General features: G+C 34.9%; 2 protein-coding genes across 2 annotated transcripts; one reads left to right on the forward strand and one right to left on the reverse strand.

The window, feature by feature from the left end:
* Positions 1-6,377: 6,377 nt before the first annotated feature.
* On the forward strand, positions 6,378-9,840 carry LOC120079635 (syntaxin-43). Its single transcript, XM_039033901.1, has 8 exons — positions 6,378-6,586; positions 7,527-7,803; positions 8,467-8,556; positions 8,715-8,795; positions 8,933-9,010; positions 9,100-9,165; positions 9,248-9,328; positions 9,457-9,840. Exons 1-8 carry the CDS (start codon positions 6,378-6,380, stop codon positions 9,562-9,564), a joined length of 990 nt encoding a protein of 329 aa, XP_038889829.1. The 3' UTR covers positions 9,565-9,840.
* An 854-nt stretch (positions 9,841-10,694) lies between these two features.
* Positions 10,695-15,848, reverse strand: LOC120079634 (importin subunit alpha-2-like). The gene is made up of 11 exons (XM_039033900.1): positions 15,467-15,848; positions 14,609-14,705; positions 14,440-14,531; positions 14,220-14,351; positions 13,771-13,956; positions 13,387-13,550; positions 13,231-13,309; positions 11,919-12,047; positions 11,698-11,825; positions 11,234-11,610; positions 10,695-11,152 (listed from the first exon to the last, which is right to left on the reverse strand). Exons 1-10 carry the CDS (start codon positions 15,674-15,676, stop codon positions 11,238-11,240), a joined length of 1,590 nt encoding a protein of 529 aa, XP_038889828.1. The 5' UTR covers positions 15,677-15,848; the 3' UTR covers positions 10,695-11,152; positions 11,234-11,237.
* Between the last annotated feature and the right edge of the window lie 1,610 nt (positions 15,849-17,458).

The following is a 17,458-nucleotide window of genomic DNA, read 5'->3' on the forward strand; positions in this document are numbered from 1 at the left end:
CCCGATCCGACCCAGAAGACGCTGACCCGGTTTCGACCGGACTTCGTTCACGCGACTCGGCACAACTTAATCTGTTCCCTCGAGGTTTCGTCGATGATTATGGCTGCCGCGATTTCATTTTCCACCCACGGTCCGCGAATCTTCATGACCGGAGATGAGATTTTGGGAATCGGCACCCACGTATTCTTGGTCGTCGGTCGATAACTTCCGATTGAAGAATGTGTTCTTGGTCGTCGGTCGAAGAATTTGTTCTTCAGATTTTCGAATTGTTGGTTGAGTTTGATGCGTTTTTCTTCAGACGTGAAGCTTAACGTAAGGAATCAATGGAGGTTTCTTCTGGTGCACTGATTCCAGCTACTAGGTATGTTTGAGGTTTTCTGTTTTCTTTTCTAGGGTTTCGGACGTGAAACCTATAGAAAAGATTCATAGAGTTGGCTTTGATACCATGTTGTAATACATAACTTTTTCTATATTTCTTGTGATAATTTTACAAGAGGAAGCATCCCTTATATATACACCTATGATAGCTAATTAAGGAAAAACTTATAACAGTCAAAAAATGTATATATGGAAAGAATAAAAATAAACCCAAATTACAGTTAATAAAATCATATATATAAGGTAAGAGGTGATTTCCCATATTCAACACTTTCCATTTTCATCTTCAGTAAAGTGATGTACAAAATCTTCATCCTTTTCTTCTAAGCATTGAAAAGACTTTTCAAATTTTAAAGCATGATCAGGCATCAAATATGTTGAATTCCATCTTGTAGACACATCCAGACAAACAAGGGTTTTAGATTCAATCTTTTCATGTCTAACACAATCTAAAAGAAATTTCAATCGCTTAGGAGAAGATCTAACATATCTTACAACATTTCGTACACTAGCTATCGAATTATGCAATTCTTTCAATCCATCATTGACAATCAAGTTCATAATATGAGCACAACATCTCATATGCAATAATTCACCATCCAAAAGAAGAGACTTCTAAATCTTTAGTTTTCTCTTCATATATGAGATTGCTGAATCATTTGAAGTTGCATTATCAACAGTAATTGAAAAAACTTTATCAATATCCCAATCCAATAAACAACATTCAATTACTTTACTAATGGTCTCTCCCTTATGATTAGGCACTTAACAAAAATTCAATATTCTTTTCTATAAATTCCATTCAAAATCAACAAAATGTGTTGTAAGAACCATATAATTGATATTCTGTAAGGAAGTCCAAGTAACTGTTGTTAGGCTCACTCTTTGACCACTTTTGATTAAAGTTGATTTCAGTAATTTTTTTTCCATCCATATACAACTGATAAATATCCCTAACAATTGTGATTCTTGAAGGAATGTCAAACTTAGGACATGCAATATTACAAAATTCTTTAAATCCCTCTGTCTCTACAAATCTAAATGGTACCTCAGACAATACTAGCATCTTAGCACATACATTTCTAACTTTTTGTTGACTAAAGGCAGTAGACAAAAAATTCATATTGATAGCACCTTTAGCATCAGTTTCATCCGGTTGAAATTTTTGTATGGTTTTCCCTTTAGGTTGTTCTGTAAATGGATAATTTTTGCATTGTTTTTGCATATGCTTCCATAAGGTACTAGTTCCACATGAAGAAGTGTCACAAGCATAATCTTTATCACAATAGTTACATTTGCATCTTATACCTTCGATGTTAGATCTTTCCATTTGTGTAAAGTGATCCCACACTGAAAATGATGGCCTAGTTGGTTTTCTCTTGCCAATGACTGTCATTTCTGATGGTTTAGAACATGCATTGAGAATATTTATAGGTGGTGATTCATTGTCGATCAACTCACTATTTTCCATCTATAATATTAAAAAATAAAGAAAAAAAATTGTGAGCATAGGTGAACCATGAGGAATATATATATATATATATAAAGTTTAATGGCTAACCAGTAACCAATGAGGCTGTGAAGGTGTGAGATTTCAACGTGAAGATGACACCTAATGGGATTCGAGAGTCGGACTCGGACGGAGAGAGGCTAGGGAGATATGAAACCGGAAAGGCAGAAACCCAATGGGTAGGGAGATATGAAACCAGAGCGAAAACCCAATCGAAAACGTGACGAGTGACGATCAGAAGACAGAAACTGAAAGGAAGGAAGAAACGACGCTGCCAAGTGAGGAGTGACAGAAGACTGACCTACCGTCTACCGATACCAAGATTTGATATTCTGAGAAGTGAAATTTGAAACGTGGAGAAGAAGGAAACCAAAACGACCTCCAATCTCTAAGGGCCACGTGTCGAAAAGGGAATGGCGCATTGATGTTAATCGCTAAAAGGCTGGAAGTGGAAGCGCTGATGTTGATCGTGATCGCTGAAAGGCTATTTGCCATTTGGTTTAGGCCTTCTGGTTCTTGGGCTAAAAGACTGATCACTGAACTGAAGGGTTGGGCCTTCTGAATCTTGGGTCGGATCGGTTCGAACCGATTTTTTTATACAAACCCACGAACCGAACTGACCTACTCGGGTTTATTAAAAAAAACCAAAACCAAACCATTTTTTTTAAACCAACCCAAACCAACTGGGTTGGGTTGGGTTGCTCAATTTTTTCAGGTCTTCGATTTTTTTGAACACCCCTACTTAAATCTACAAATTAATAATTAAAATTTTATAAAACTAAAATGTTAAATATCAAAATTCAAGATATCTATCAGAAACTTTATACAAACATCATGAAAATATATGAGTTATAATATTTATAAGTTATAATATATATTTTGTTTAATAATATTATAAATTCGGGTTAGATTTGGTCAACTCAAATTCATGTACCCAAATCCAATCCAACCTGGAAAAAAAAAAAAAATCAAACTAACTCAACCAAACCCTAAAAACTAACTAAACTCAACCCTTGCAATTTAGATTGGATAGTACAGGTAATTCGAGTTATTGATTATTTGTTAATAGATCAAGGTTCAAATTATTTTTAAACTCAAGACAATTATAACAATAATTTTTTTTAGAAAAATATTCATAGTCTACAATTTAACAAGTTGGTAAATATTACAATGTCGAATTTGAAAATTGAAGGATCTAACAAACATATAATTGAAAGTTCAAATAGTTTTTAAGGTTTAGTGTCAAATAAACACAAATAGTCTATACAAAGCGTAGCCTTACATTTTCACTTTATAACTTTTTTTTTAAGTAGAGTATCATAAAATTCAACTTCTATTTGGAACCAACTTTCTTTAATGATTTTTTTTAAGAAAAAATATTTTTAGCCCCTAAATTTTGAGTTAGTTTATATTTAAATTTGATTTTGATTTAATTCTTTAAGTCTCAAAATGTTACAATTTTATGTTTGAGATTTGAGTTTAGTTTTCAATTTGGTTTTGTGCAAATCTTAAGATCTAGAAATCAAATTGAAACAAAAACTCGATTTTTTTTTAATCCCACAAGTAGAAGTATGAAGATTTGAACATGTGATCTGAGGAGAAATAGTACATCTCAACTACTCATTTAAATCTTAAAATTTGAAGATCAGATTGAAATATAAATTAAATCTCAATGGTAAAATTGTCACATTTTGAATTTTTTTAATACAACAATTAGACGTGCAAAGATTTGAACGCTTGATCTCAAGAGAAGTAATACATGTCAATTATTGTTGAGTTTTGACGATGTAATCATCGACTAATTTTAGCACCAATAAAGAGATGCCAAATTAGAAATTTTAGGTAAGACTAAATTGAATCCAACGAGACTAATAAATAAATTTAAGGAAGACAGTTGAAAACTTGTATAAAAGAACAATGGTTGTTGATCGACCTAGTGGTCAGCAAGTGCCCCAAGGTTAATAAAAGACTTCAAATGTTGAATAAATTAAATCCATTTAGTGTCCATCTACCTATAATTAATATCTTACAATTTTATTTGATACCTTAATATTGTAGGGTCGGTCGAGGAGTCTCAGTAGATCAGTTGAATGTACAAAATTTGATCGAAACAATCACAAATATATATATAGATATAAAATCATATAAAATAACATAGTTAAAAATCACGTTTGGTCTCTAAACTTTTATCAAAGTAACAATTTAGTCCACAAACTTTAATTGGTAACAATTTGATCTATATACTTCAAATATGTAACAATTTAGTCAGTGTGATTTCAAATTTATAATATTTTAGTCTTTGAACTTTAATAAGTAATGATTTAATTTCTATACTTTACAATTTGTAATGACTTAGTCCTTATGAAAAATATTATTGGAATTTAGTAAAAAAAATTATGTATTTGGATGAAAAATCAATTTTTTCTATAAGCTATAAAGATTAAAGTTGACACTTAAATTTAAATAAACTTTTTATAATAAGGACACAATTATTACAAACTTCAAAATATGACAACTAAATTATTACACATTTAAGACTAAATCTTACCCAACGAAGTTTAGCTACTTGTTAGTTCAAGACCACACACATGTTTTGTCATTTTTCCGAGATTTTTATTTAAAACGTCATCTTTAGGCATATATTTCAAATATGTATTTTTTCACGAAAGGTTTTTAGTATTATTTTTAGATAAATTTACCTTTTTATTATTTTTATTTCCGATTTATATATATATTTTTCTATTTACGAAACTTTTCTAGTGATGGAAAAATAAACTGCATTTATTATAAATAGAGAAAATACATTTAATATGATTTTTTAATATTTTCAAATGAAGGGAGGAAATACATTTATTTGTTGAGATTTTTCCCTTTATTTAATTTAATTGGAGAGAAAAAATGCATTTAATTAGTTTTTTTTTTTTTAATTTTCGTTGGTTTCACATATTGTTTTTTTTTTTCGAATTCATGGTTATTTAAAATACACCTCATAATATTTTGTCAGGTATTTGAAAATATTATAACAAATATAGCAAATATACCACAGTATATAAATTAGAGATTTATTCAACTTTTGACATAAACCATCATTTTGTTTTTCATGTTGATTTTTTTATATTATGTGAAATATTATATTGTTTGTTCGCTTGTGCATATAATATATTCCATTGTTTATTTGGAACAATTCTAAAAAATATATTAAATATTATGGTAAATATATTTGATGTCTACTCAAATATTCATGATTATTTTTAAATATACATTAGAACATAAATTTTAGATCATATATACAAGTATGTATATATCATATATCATGAATTCAAAGTAGTCGAAAATTAACAAAAATATCTTCCATAGTATATAAATCATAGATGGACTTGATGCTCGACATATAACATACACATATATGTCACAAAACAAGAAATCTAAATACAAAAACCATCATGGTTTATATAAAATAAACGATTATATATAATTGTTTAGGGTGTCCAAAAACTCTCCTCATCTTCATCTCGTCCAAAACCCCCGCCATTGACTGGATCTTCTAGCTTAGCTCCGTTGATCGGATATGTCTGAGTCCGCGTAGATCTGCTCATGCCCGATGTTGGAAGCTTCGCCACGTCGTCTCACGGCGTTTGTTTGCTCGAGCCGGCGCTATTGTCGACTGGATCTGCACAAGTCTGTGCCAAATTTGCTCGCGCCCGATGCCAAAAGCTTCGTCCCACACCACGTCGTCGTCTACTCAAGCCTACGTCGGATCTGCTCGTGCCCGACGTCAGAAGTTTTGCCTTGCACGAGGTTGTCCCAAGTCGTTCGTCTGCAACCACGATGTTGGGAAGGAGAAAAGGAGAGGGAGGAGGAAGGAAATTCCGACTTTTTTTTTTAAAAAAAAAAGGGCAACATCAATGGACATGAAGCTCTAGGATTGTGCATGAAGAGAGAATTTTTTTTTTTTGTTTTATAAAAGAAACGAATTAGGCCTAAATAGTAAATATACACTAACTTTAGTGAAATTTTATATTCTATTAGTCTATTTTAAAATAAATTAAATGTTAAAGACAAAAGTGCAATATGGATCTAGAATTAGAAACTCCTTTATTTTTTAAATTTAATTCCGAAGCCCAAACCCAAATATCCAAATTAGGGCCATTTCACTAAGGCCCAAAACACGTCAACAAAGCTTACGCCGACGGAGTTCTATAGTCTTCGCGGGAGCCATCGGTTTCCGATTTTCTCCATTTCCATAACGTAACTTTGTCGACAACTCTCTCATCGCCGGGCACGTGGCTTCCCTCCGGCCGCCGCATTCCCTTCCATTCGCCTTGATCTCCGATCATCTGACCGGAAATTCCCCTTTGTTCGAGTTTCTTTTTCCGGCAATGAGATTTTGTACTTGAACAATTTCTAATAGATCTTTCCACTCCTCCCCGAGTTTGAAGAGTTTTGGAATTCTTTCCAACGAGAATTCGAGCTCTTCCTCCCTCTCTCCATGGCGTCGAGGAACCGGACTTTGATTTTTAGGAAATACAGGGACGCGTTGAGGAGTGTGAGGGTTCCTACCAGCTCTTCGCCTGTTTCTGCATCGCCAACGACTAGCTCTGCCGCTGGTGGCCCGGTGATCGAATTGGTTAGTTCGTCGTTGCTGCATCCGAATCGGTCGTACGCTCTCTTAAGTACCGAGGATCCGGGTAATTCAAGGTCTATCTCTGTCTATATACGTGTGTGTGACTGTATGCCGGTATATGTAGTTTATGTGAATTTGATCCAAATCTCTTTTTCGGCTTAATGTTGAGAATTTATTGTTGGATAGTGATAAGCGGTTTGTCGTGGTTTTGTTGAAGAGACCGCTTGGTAAGATCTTGTCGAAATTGAGATTTAGTGACAGTTACCGCTTCATGGTTGAAGGAGACGAGAATTTCTAAGGTGATTAGTGTTTGGAGTAGAGATGGAAAAATGTAGTAGTTAAAAGTATTTAATATAAGAAAGTGTGAGATCGCCATTGCAGAGGCAGAGGAGGCCAATAATGCGGAAAAACCAAGGGAACTATGAAAACCTGTTTAAGTATTAAAGGAATTCATAACAATTTGAAGAATGTCTGGTTTCTTCTTGTTCTTCCTTGGTTAGTTTACAAATTTAGTCTCTGCTTTTGTCTGTTTAGACTTGAAATTTTGAAAGTTTCAATTACATCTTGACCCATTTAAATGTTATTCTATGTAGTTCTCATTGATTTGTTCATCAAATCATGTCAAAGAACAATTGTTGGTTGATTTGGGATGAGTTGATAGGCAAATAAAAGAAAAAAGGGAGAGTTGGACGAAAAAAAGATAGTACAATCTATAAGATGAAATTGATATGTTGCTGGTATGTTGCATTCCATTTTATTTGTTCCAACTGGCTGCATCTTTCTTTCATCTTTTTGACCTCGTGACTAATCGGTCAGAATATTTATCAAATAAACATGTCAAAATACTATTTTAGTTTGCAGTGCCTACAGAGACAGAATTGAATTACAATCATCAATGTTTGGAAACCAAACTTGTACTTCAACATGTTTTTTTTTTCCTTTTTCCCTAGTTCTGTCCATAATCGTATCATAATATACATGGCTTATGAGTTATTTCTTTGTTTCTCTATTCAGTAAGGGTGCTCTTACGGTGGGTCTACCTCCGGCTTGGGTGGATGTATCTGAAGAAATAGCTGCAAATGTGCAGCGTGCACAAGTGAAGATGATGGAGTTAGCTAAAGCTCATGCAAAGGCTTTAATGCCTTCATTTGGAGATGGTAAAGAGGATCAACGATTAATTGAATCTCTCACGCAGGATATAACTAATTTAATCAAGAAATCAGAGAAAGGACTCAAGAGGCTCTCTGTAGCTGGACCTTCGGAAGATTCCAATATCAGAAAAAATGTTCAGGTATAGCTTGAAGTTGCAAATTGTTGTATGGAACATTCATTGGTTGATTAAGTTACTTCTCTTATACAGAGCTGCTCTCTCTGTATTTCTTGTTCTGCCTCATTTGCGTTGATGTTTTTTCCCCAGGGACCCTTATATTTTTATGAGCCTTAGTCACACCCCATACCAATGCCTTTTAAGCCTTCCATTCCACTTGATGAGTAACTACGAGGCATGGACAACCCCGTTTTTTTTCTCACTTTGCATTTTCTTTATTAGCCAATTCGATAAAAAAAACCTGAAGGGCTTTTTAGGTCCTATTCATTTTCATGGCTGGAATCGTAGATCTTCTTTTTAACAGCCTTGGTAGTGTAACAGTCTATTGCAAGTCTTGGGATAATGGGCAGGCTGGAAAGGTCAAATATTTTGTTTCATTAAGAAATTCATATGTTTTGACGTCTGGCTTTTCCATAAAAATGCTATTTTTACTCTCTTATTTCCTTCATTTTCTAACTTCCATTATAGAGTTGTTGATTTAATGCGGAAGTGAATTAGATTTCTTTCTTTCGATTGCAAGTGAACAAATAGATGGATGTTCTTTTCAAGTCTACATATAGATGGAAATCTCTCTTAAATATTGGGGTCGTCCTAAACTTCATGTCGTTATATATTTCTATGATGCAGCGATCTCTTGCCACTGATCTTCAGAACCTTTCCATGGAGCTTCGCAAGAAACAGTCAACTTATTTAAAGCGCCTACGGCAGCAAAAAGAGGTCTAGAAAGAATATTTCATTTAGAATTTCAATTCCACGTTGCCGGCAGCATAATTACTTTGCCTCGAATGATTTGTGTAACCTAGTTACTTCCTTTCCACATTGGACACTCAACTTCCAAATATATGAATCCCAGTTTCCTTCTTTTTGTGAATTAGGAAGGTCAAGATGGGATTGATATAGAGATGAATCTAAATGGAAATAGATCGAGAATGGAGGACGATGATTTAGAACATATGGTATCCTTCATCTCCTCCATCTTTTTATTCTCTCATGTTTGAATTGACAATCACTATCACTGTGATTGCATAAAGAGAATGTACAGGAATTGAGTCCTTTAATCCTTACTATCTTTTATTGTGTAAATGATGTATAGGTATTTAATGAGCATCAGATGGCTAAGCTGCGAAAAAGTGAAGCATTCACTGCCGAAAGAGAGAGAGAGATCCAACAAGTGAGTAGAAAGAAAACCTTCTCCCTACAACTATCTCCGTTCCTGTATACATCTTTAATTCTTTATTCAACCAATTCGCTTGAATCCAGGTTGTAGAATCCGTGAATGAGCTTGCTCAGATCATGAAGGATCTATCTGTACTTGTCATAGACCAGGTTAGAGAAGTTGCCCATCCTACATCTTGAAAGTTCATTTGTTACATACTAACAATACATACATATGTTTTTTTCCCAACAGGGTACTATTATTGATAGAATAGATTACAATATTCAAAATGTTGCGACGACTGTTGATGAGGGCCTTAAGCAACTGCAGAAGGTCAATTTCTTTCAATTTTATATAATTCTCAAAACATTCCCCTTAAAGTAGGAGAATCAGAATCTCTCTGATCCCCTTTCATGCTCATTGTTTCATGTTTGTATCTATGTTGTCGTCGTGTGCTACAGGCAGACAGAACACAAAAACAAGGAGGGATGGTGATGTGCGCGTCTGTGCTCATTATCATGTGCTTCGTCATGTTGGTTCTTTTGATCCTTAAAACCATACTATTTTGATCCTCAAGCATATAATTCCAGATAATGCATAGTTACCTACATTGTTCCCCGGAGACCTTTACACAAAAGTTCATGGCGTTTCCAGGCCAATCAGAAATTCTTAAGCACATAGGACTCATTCCTGTTGGCGTTTCCCGGCCAGGGAAGGGGGAGGGATTTAGCTTCTTGAATTATAGAGTTATGGTGGTGGACGGTATATTTTGTATAGAGATTGATTGAGCATTGGAAACTTCCCATTGATAATTCTTTTGATTTTCACGAGTTTTTATAGAAGAAGATTCTTGGCGGACTGTCCATCTTACTTGGAAGATCATTCTATTCACTTTCATGGATGACTGATGTTTGTACTTTGTACTTTTGTATTTCAGTGCAATAAAATTGACATAAAGCGATACTTATCAAATTTGTGTACCAAATATGTTTGTTTGACTTTAATTGAAATTTCTTTGGCCTTTTAGATTCTTCAGCCCCTTCTCAAAACTTAGTCACATGATGGTAAGCTCCACGAATTTTTGGTCGAAGAATTCGTGGTAAAAATGGTCTACTAAGTTTGAAGTTTGGTAAGACGATCAAATCTTCCATGTTCAGAAAATACAAAATTTTGGTCTAAAGTTCCTTAGATGATCAAAAATAAGAATCTTTTTTTTTTTTTTAAAGGAACATGTAAAACTACTCCAACCCTCCTATGATGGCCACACCACCCACCATCTTCTTCTTCATCAATTTCAAATAAAATGAAACAACTAGATATTCCATTTGCGAGTAGGAACCGGAAGAAGTAAAGTTAAAAACTCCATTAAACAGTTAAAAAGATATAAATTTTCTGCACTATCAACGACTTCATAACTCAACTACTAGCCTCAAACGCTCTTAAAGATCCAGAGAAAGAACGATTGTTCCTCATATAGTAGGAGAGATGGAAGAGGAAAAACTTCTAAACCTCTTTTTCCAAGGAATAGTGGAGACATTTTATATCAGTTATGTATCCTATGGATCAAATGTTAAAATACCTATTCCCTTCTCCCAGTTGAGTGAAATGTATCAAATTGTCCGAGCTGCAGAATTTGGCTAAAAGCTTGAAATATCAAGGTTTTCAAGAGACATGTAGCCGAAAGAGGAATCAATGAAAATAGTACCAAAACTTCCTTGCATTTGTTTAAAATAACAAATAGACGCCGGCTAGCCAAAATGGTATCTGCTATAAATCTAAAAGTTACTCTCTGGAAAAACTATGAACAAAAAATTATAAGAGCTTTTAATAGTGTAAAAGGGGGGGAAAACAATGCTTAGACTCCATGTTTATGACAAGTAGACCAACTAAGAAAAAACAATAAAAAATCACAGTTTGCCAAACGAAATCGCTCCGATTTCTCAGATCTGTGGAAACTATATAATTGATATAGTATATATATTCCACTGTCTCATCACCAGTCAATCCCCAACTCATGTAAAAAGCATCCGACCCAGTCCACCGACACTCTAAAATAACAACTGAGACTGGGATAAGCATTAGCCAAACAACGACATAACACGCCTGACCTGACCCAATGTGACTGGAGATGTTCTCAAAATATCCCCGAGGGAAAGCCTGCAATTAGTAAGAGCATGGTGAAATAAAACCAATCGACTCCAGTCTTGCAAGTATAGAACAGAAGGAAATAGAGCATACCTTCTTAGCCAAAGTTGAATCCCCCGGATGGTACAACAGGCCGATCCCCACCAAAATTGAATCCAGCTTGGGAAGCAGTACCTGGTGGCATAGTCTCATCTTCCTCTTCCAACCAGTAGGTTTCGAGGATCTTCACTGCCTTCTCATAAATTTCAGTGTTGTCATGACTCTGTAAATTCTCAATTTTCTCTAGCCCCTCAGCATCATCAATCAATTGAGCATAAAGATTAACACCTCCGGTATCGCTTGTGTTCTTTTCAGCTTCTCCTACCTTCAAGATATTTTCAAGTCCTTCCAAACAAACCGTGACAATCCTTGGATCGGGGCATATAAGAAGATCGCACAGAGGTTTGATACACCCTTGATTTACTAGGTACCTGTCACCAGGAAGAACACTCTGACATTAGCAACCTCAAACATACATTTTTTAACATATGGAACCTAGGGGGTAATAAACGCCATACTTGATCTGATCATGAGAGCCTCCAGATGTGGCATTTGAGATTGCCCACGCAGCCTCTTTCTTAATATCAAATTCGGCATTTTGGAGCAGATGAACAAGGGGAGCAACTATATTTGCATCTATAACGGCCTGGAGGAGTAGAATGAAAGATCATATTACTGAAACCAATCCATTGCCCTATCAAAGATTACTGGGCATGTTAAGATGAATATGTGGTTTTACCTGAATCTGTGCCTTGTTCCCGGCTGTTATATTAGATATAGTCCAGCAAGCCTCCTTCTTGATGCTCTTCTTATGATTATTAGTCAATAAATTTAGCAGGCCGGGTAGGGCATTATGTTGGATAATAACCTATGGAGGAAAAATACCTTTATGAATGAGATTCAAAGAGATTGACAAGTTGGTCTACAAAAAGCAGGCTTTAGAGTCCAAGCATACACTAATCACTAATCAGAGTTGTAGGGAATCTATTGGAATTTCTCTTTTAGTTTCTACAGACTACCAAACTCAAAAGCTAAACCTCTATAATGAAATTCAACTATTTCAAGTTGTAATTTTAGCTTCACTTTTTATTACTATAAATAGTCCATACAGCCAAACAAAGCGATTGAAAGATAAAGCGAAGCATGAGAGTACAAACTTTCAGATGAGCCCAATGGAAAGCAGCCCTTAGTTAAATCACTGTTTCGATGAGAAATAATTCCTGAAATGTCATCATAGTGTGAACTATATCTATGTCAAAACGTGCAACTACAGCAATTGTTATTCTACCACCACTGAAGGGACGAACAACTATAAAGCAGTCTTCCAAAGATAACTTCTGAGACATCTTAAGGTAAATGTTAATATTCTTAAGATACTGAAGGCATAGTCATAAGCTAAGGAGTACATTAGTAAGTGGTTAACTTCAATAGTTCGTGTTTGATTCTCCTCAAGTAAGCTGGAGTTTCTCGTGCTAGTTGGATTATTTTATCGTATTTTCATGTTCTAAAACTAGAAGTTCTTGATACTACATAATATTTCAATTTACTATCATATTGATACAGAGCAGTTTGATCTCAGAAATGGATTTGAATCTAGGAGGAAAATTGTTAGAAGTAAAGAATGTTAGGGAGGGAATGAAGAGAGAAATTGCAACAAGAGAGGATTCACAAGGCTATGAGACAAGTGTGAAGGCAGTGGAAAGCAATCCGAATTCATCCAAAGAGTCCGCCCCTCCCCCAAACTGGATAATAAAAACCATATTTTATGCTAAATTTTGGGAAAACCCAGAGCATCCAAAATCAACTTCCACACAGATTACACAAAAGAATGTGCGTAAGTTACTTCCAAAACAAAGTTCAAAGAGGTAACATACAAAAGGAACCTCATTTGATTTCTCCACAGGATAATATATGTGCAAAAAGTAATGATGGAAATGATCTCGATGGAAATAGAAAGAAATTATAACTTACTACCAAAATTGCGAACTAAGGTCAAATGTCCATAAAGCATCTACAAATTAATGTGACCAAATTAACAAAACAGCACTTACCTGAGTTTGCAAATCATCACCAGTAACGATGTTTCCAACAGTTCGAAGGGCAGGAATGAGCACTGAAGGAGCAGGATGCCTGGAAGATAATGGATCATCTAATCTAGATCTCTAAAAGATGAAAAATATAACATCCCTTAATGATTGTACACTTACATTAAGAGCTCGACGAGACGAGGGCAAACACCTGCCTCAATAACAGCTTGGATTTTGTCGTTCGTACCATCAGAAAGGTATGAAAGTGCCCAGCAAGCATCAGTCAAAACTTCTTCATCATTTGAATGTATAAGACGTGCAAGAGCTGGAAGTGCTGGTTTGACCTGCCAGAAAAATGGCATGCAACTATTACTATGGACAAGACAAAATTAATACATTCATACTTTCTAGCAAACCGTCAGTGGATATCCACCGAGTCTTTGAAAACCTTTCTACATACATAAATAAGTAAAAGGACAAAATGGGGGTTGGAGTACTAGATTTATCCGAAACGCAATTATGATCATATATAGCTTTCAAATCTCAAAATACTTGATTACCCACCAGATCAAAAGCAGGCTGTGGCTTGCCCCTGCAAAAATTTGATAGCGTCCAGGTAGCATTTCTCAGCATAGAAAGCTTAGCTTGCTCATTCAACTGTGCTAATAAAGGAAGCAATGCTCCATGACCTAGAACCAGATCACGACATCTTGAAGAATCTCCAGCAACATTTCCTAATGCCCAAACAGCCTGCAGATGGAAGGAGAAAATAATTGAGCATTCCACATAACAAATGCTTGCTTATCCAAAATCAACTAATAACATCTCTAGGACAGGAAGTCTGAACTTCTTCTCCATTTCACAAGAATTAAATAAAACTGATGCAACTCATTTTAATGGAAAAGGAGGAAACATTTTGATCTAAAATAAAGGATTAGGAAGTATATAATAATTTCAGGAGTGGGGAAAAGGTCCCATGGGCATGGCCATGTAAATAAACTCAAAAAGGTTACCTGCTCCCGGACATCGTCACTTGGAGAACCAAGAAGTTTCACAAATATTGGCACAGCACCGTGATCGATAACCACCTTAGTGTTTTCTGATGTTCCCGAAGCAATATTCGTAAGAGCCCAAGCAGCTTCAAACTACATAACATATTGATGTAACAAGCATTTATCACTTTGTCACGTCTTTCAAAACCTGTTATCGTACATAATCTAATCTGTATCAAACCTGAAGTTGTGGAAAATCCTCTCTCATTAGAAATTCAACAAAACGAGGAACAACTCCTGCCTGTATAACTTCTTCAATTGGGGGACTACGCTCTGAAGAAGAAGTGTATTAAGGTTACTAACAATCAAAAAACAAACCCAACAATGTGCAATGTCAAAACATTACTCACCAATTGAAAGCAGTTTCCTAAACTGAGTAGTCGATTCAAGTTGCAGATTGCCATCATCAGACCAAACACCCGCAACCATGGACGGAAGATGTTCCAACTGCATTTAAAACATTTTCACATGAATAAACATGATTTTCCAGTAACAAAAGTACTCACTCAAAGTTCAAGTTCAAACTGATTCTGCATAATCAGCTACAGATGTAAAGGAGAAAAAAAAGGAAATCTTTACGGGACAGAAAACGCTATTCTTGACCGAGGCTAACATTTGAATAACACAAACAAAAACTATCACATGGTTCGAGTAGGAATAGTTCAGTTCAACTACATCCACAACAGGAGCAAAATTGGTTTCAAATTTTCCAACAAGGGTAAGAAAGAAACTCGACTTGCAGATTGCAAAGCCAATACCAGTGAATAAAGATCGGATGAAATACTGAAGAGACAAGTCGTCCAACTCAAATTTTCTGGATAATTCAATTAACTAGAAGGCCTATAACTAAGTGTCGAAATTCAACTAGCAATTACCCCAACATGTAACTGGAAACCAGCTACAATAGAACACAACATAATCCCACTTCCCCAGCAGTCGAAATGAAAACTCTACCAGCCTGATCTTACACAATTTCCACAAAATGAATTCAGCGGAATCAAACTCCCTTGCAGCAAAAATTCAATTATCAGAAAACTAACTCAACAAAACACGATCGCCCCCGAGCTCACAAATGAAAAACCCTAAACCACCATCAAAATCAAACTTCAAACAGCAAAACCACAACCTCCAAAACACAGGGGAAAAAAGTAAACAGAGAATCCAGACATGAAAAACACAATTACAAACTAAACTAATTAGAGATTGACCTTCTTTTCCACTGCCGATGAGTGAGTGGAAGTTTGCAGTTGCTGGGCTTGAAGACCCTCACGCCTCTTCTTCTGCAGGCTCTCCTCTCTACGATTCTTCCGAATCTCGACCATATTGTCCTCCCTTCTTCTCCGACCTTCATCAGCATCCACCGCAACCTTGTACCGGTTCCGCCGAACCTCAGCCCTCTCGTTGGGTCTCAGCGACATGGTTTGAATACCAGAGAGACGAACTCAAACCCCGATTAGTAGAGAAAATCTACGATGTTCCGATTAGGATTAAGGGATTTGGTTCGCCGGAGAAGAAGAGAGGGAGAATTTGGTACGAAGCTTTTAGTTTTGAGTTTCACAGTTGAAGAGAGAGAGAGAGAGACGATAGTGAACGTTGGGGAACCCTACACATGAATTTATATCGACGTGCTCAAAGAGCGGGCTCTGGAAATGTAAATCGACTTCGATTCGAAGATTATTACAAAATTGACACTTTAATTATTAGGTTAAATTTTAATTTTTCTTTTCTAACAAATTTTAAATTACTATTTTAGACTTTAGATCCCCAAATTTTGAAGTTTTTGTTTCTCTGTCCCACTTTGATACTTAAGATTGAAGTTTGGACATCCTTCAATAACTATTTTGTTTTATTAGATATCTGTTTTTTTAAAATTACATTTATAAACTAAACATTATTTTACTTTTACTTTTACTTATAGTTTTCTTGCTCTATTAACTCTTTTTAAAAAAACGTTTAAAAAATCAAGTTAAAATATAAAAACCAAGACTATATTTAGAAATCATTTGGGTTTTCGTTTTTTTTAAATTAAAATTATTTTCTCTCCATACATTTCAATTTTTATCTTAAGTAGAATAGTTTAATTTTGAGCTAAATTTAAAAAATTAATATTTTTAGTTTTCAAAACTCTACTTGATTTTTAAAAAACATTGGTAGAGAATATATAATAAAACAAAAAAATTTAGAGATTGAACGCTGAAAAATAAAAATCAAATAACTACGAATGGGATGTAAGTAAAATTTTTGCTTAGAATCAAATGGAGTGTTTTGAGAAAATCTGATAAACATTACCAAAAAACTTGTATATGATGTTTAAAAACAAAATAGACCATATTTTTATCTTTTTTAGTACGATTGTATGTTCTTGTATTTGTTTACTTGCGAATAAATTGTAATTTAGCTAACACCATAAAGTTAGATAGGAAATATTTGATCAAGTGGTGATCTATTTTGTGACTATTTGATCAATAAAGTATATATAAGATAGATTTTCTAATTTTCAAAAGATGTCTAATTGGGTTTTTAAACTTTTAATTTTGTGTTCAATGTGTCTCTATATTATCAATTTTTATATCTAATAGGTTTATGATATGTTCATTTTTTAAAATTTGTGGGTCCACTAGAAACAAAAGTGTTGACACCAAAAATTGAACTGGACAGCAACAATAAACTTGTTCGTACAAAGGGAATGAGAATCCTACAAAAAAGAGTGAGATTACATACCGGTGTGGCAAATGCCACATCCCCTTTGATACTTAAGTCGGTAGTAAATCAAAAAATGAGATATTAAACTAAAACACCTAGATTTTACTTACCTTTTAAGGAGCCTACATAGTCAATTTATAAGTTCCTACATGATTGGAACCTATATTAGAGGCTTTTTAGGGTTTTTTTGACCGAATAGAGCGAGTGGGATAATTTTCAGGTTGATTTCCTAGGCTCGATCGAGATTGAGGCCCAGGAGCTTGAAATGGCGTCTGACCCATTATTTTCTATTCCATTAGTCTAGGTGGTGCAAACAGGATAGTTCCCTAGGTTATTCACCATGCTTGGCTTTAGCCTATTGAGGCTGAGGAGTACAAAATAGGCTCTAACCCATTCCAAATTGATAGTTCCCTGGCTAATTTACTAGGTCGAGGCTAAGGAGCTCGAAATGGGCTTTGACCTATTCCTTCCTCTTTCCTTAAATGTTGTTTTAAGCT

The sequence above is a fragment of the Benincasa hispida genome, chromosome 6 (assembly GCF_009727055.1).
Source record: "Benincasa hispida cultivar B227 chromosome 6, ASM972705v1, whole genome shotgun sequence".
Taxonomy (NCBI): domain Eukaryota; kingdom Viridiplantae; phylum Streptophyta; class Magnoliopsida; order Cucurbitales; family Cucurbitaceae; genus Benincasa; species Benincasa hispida.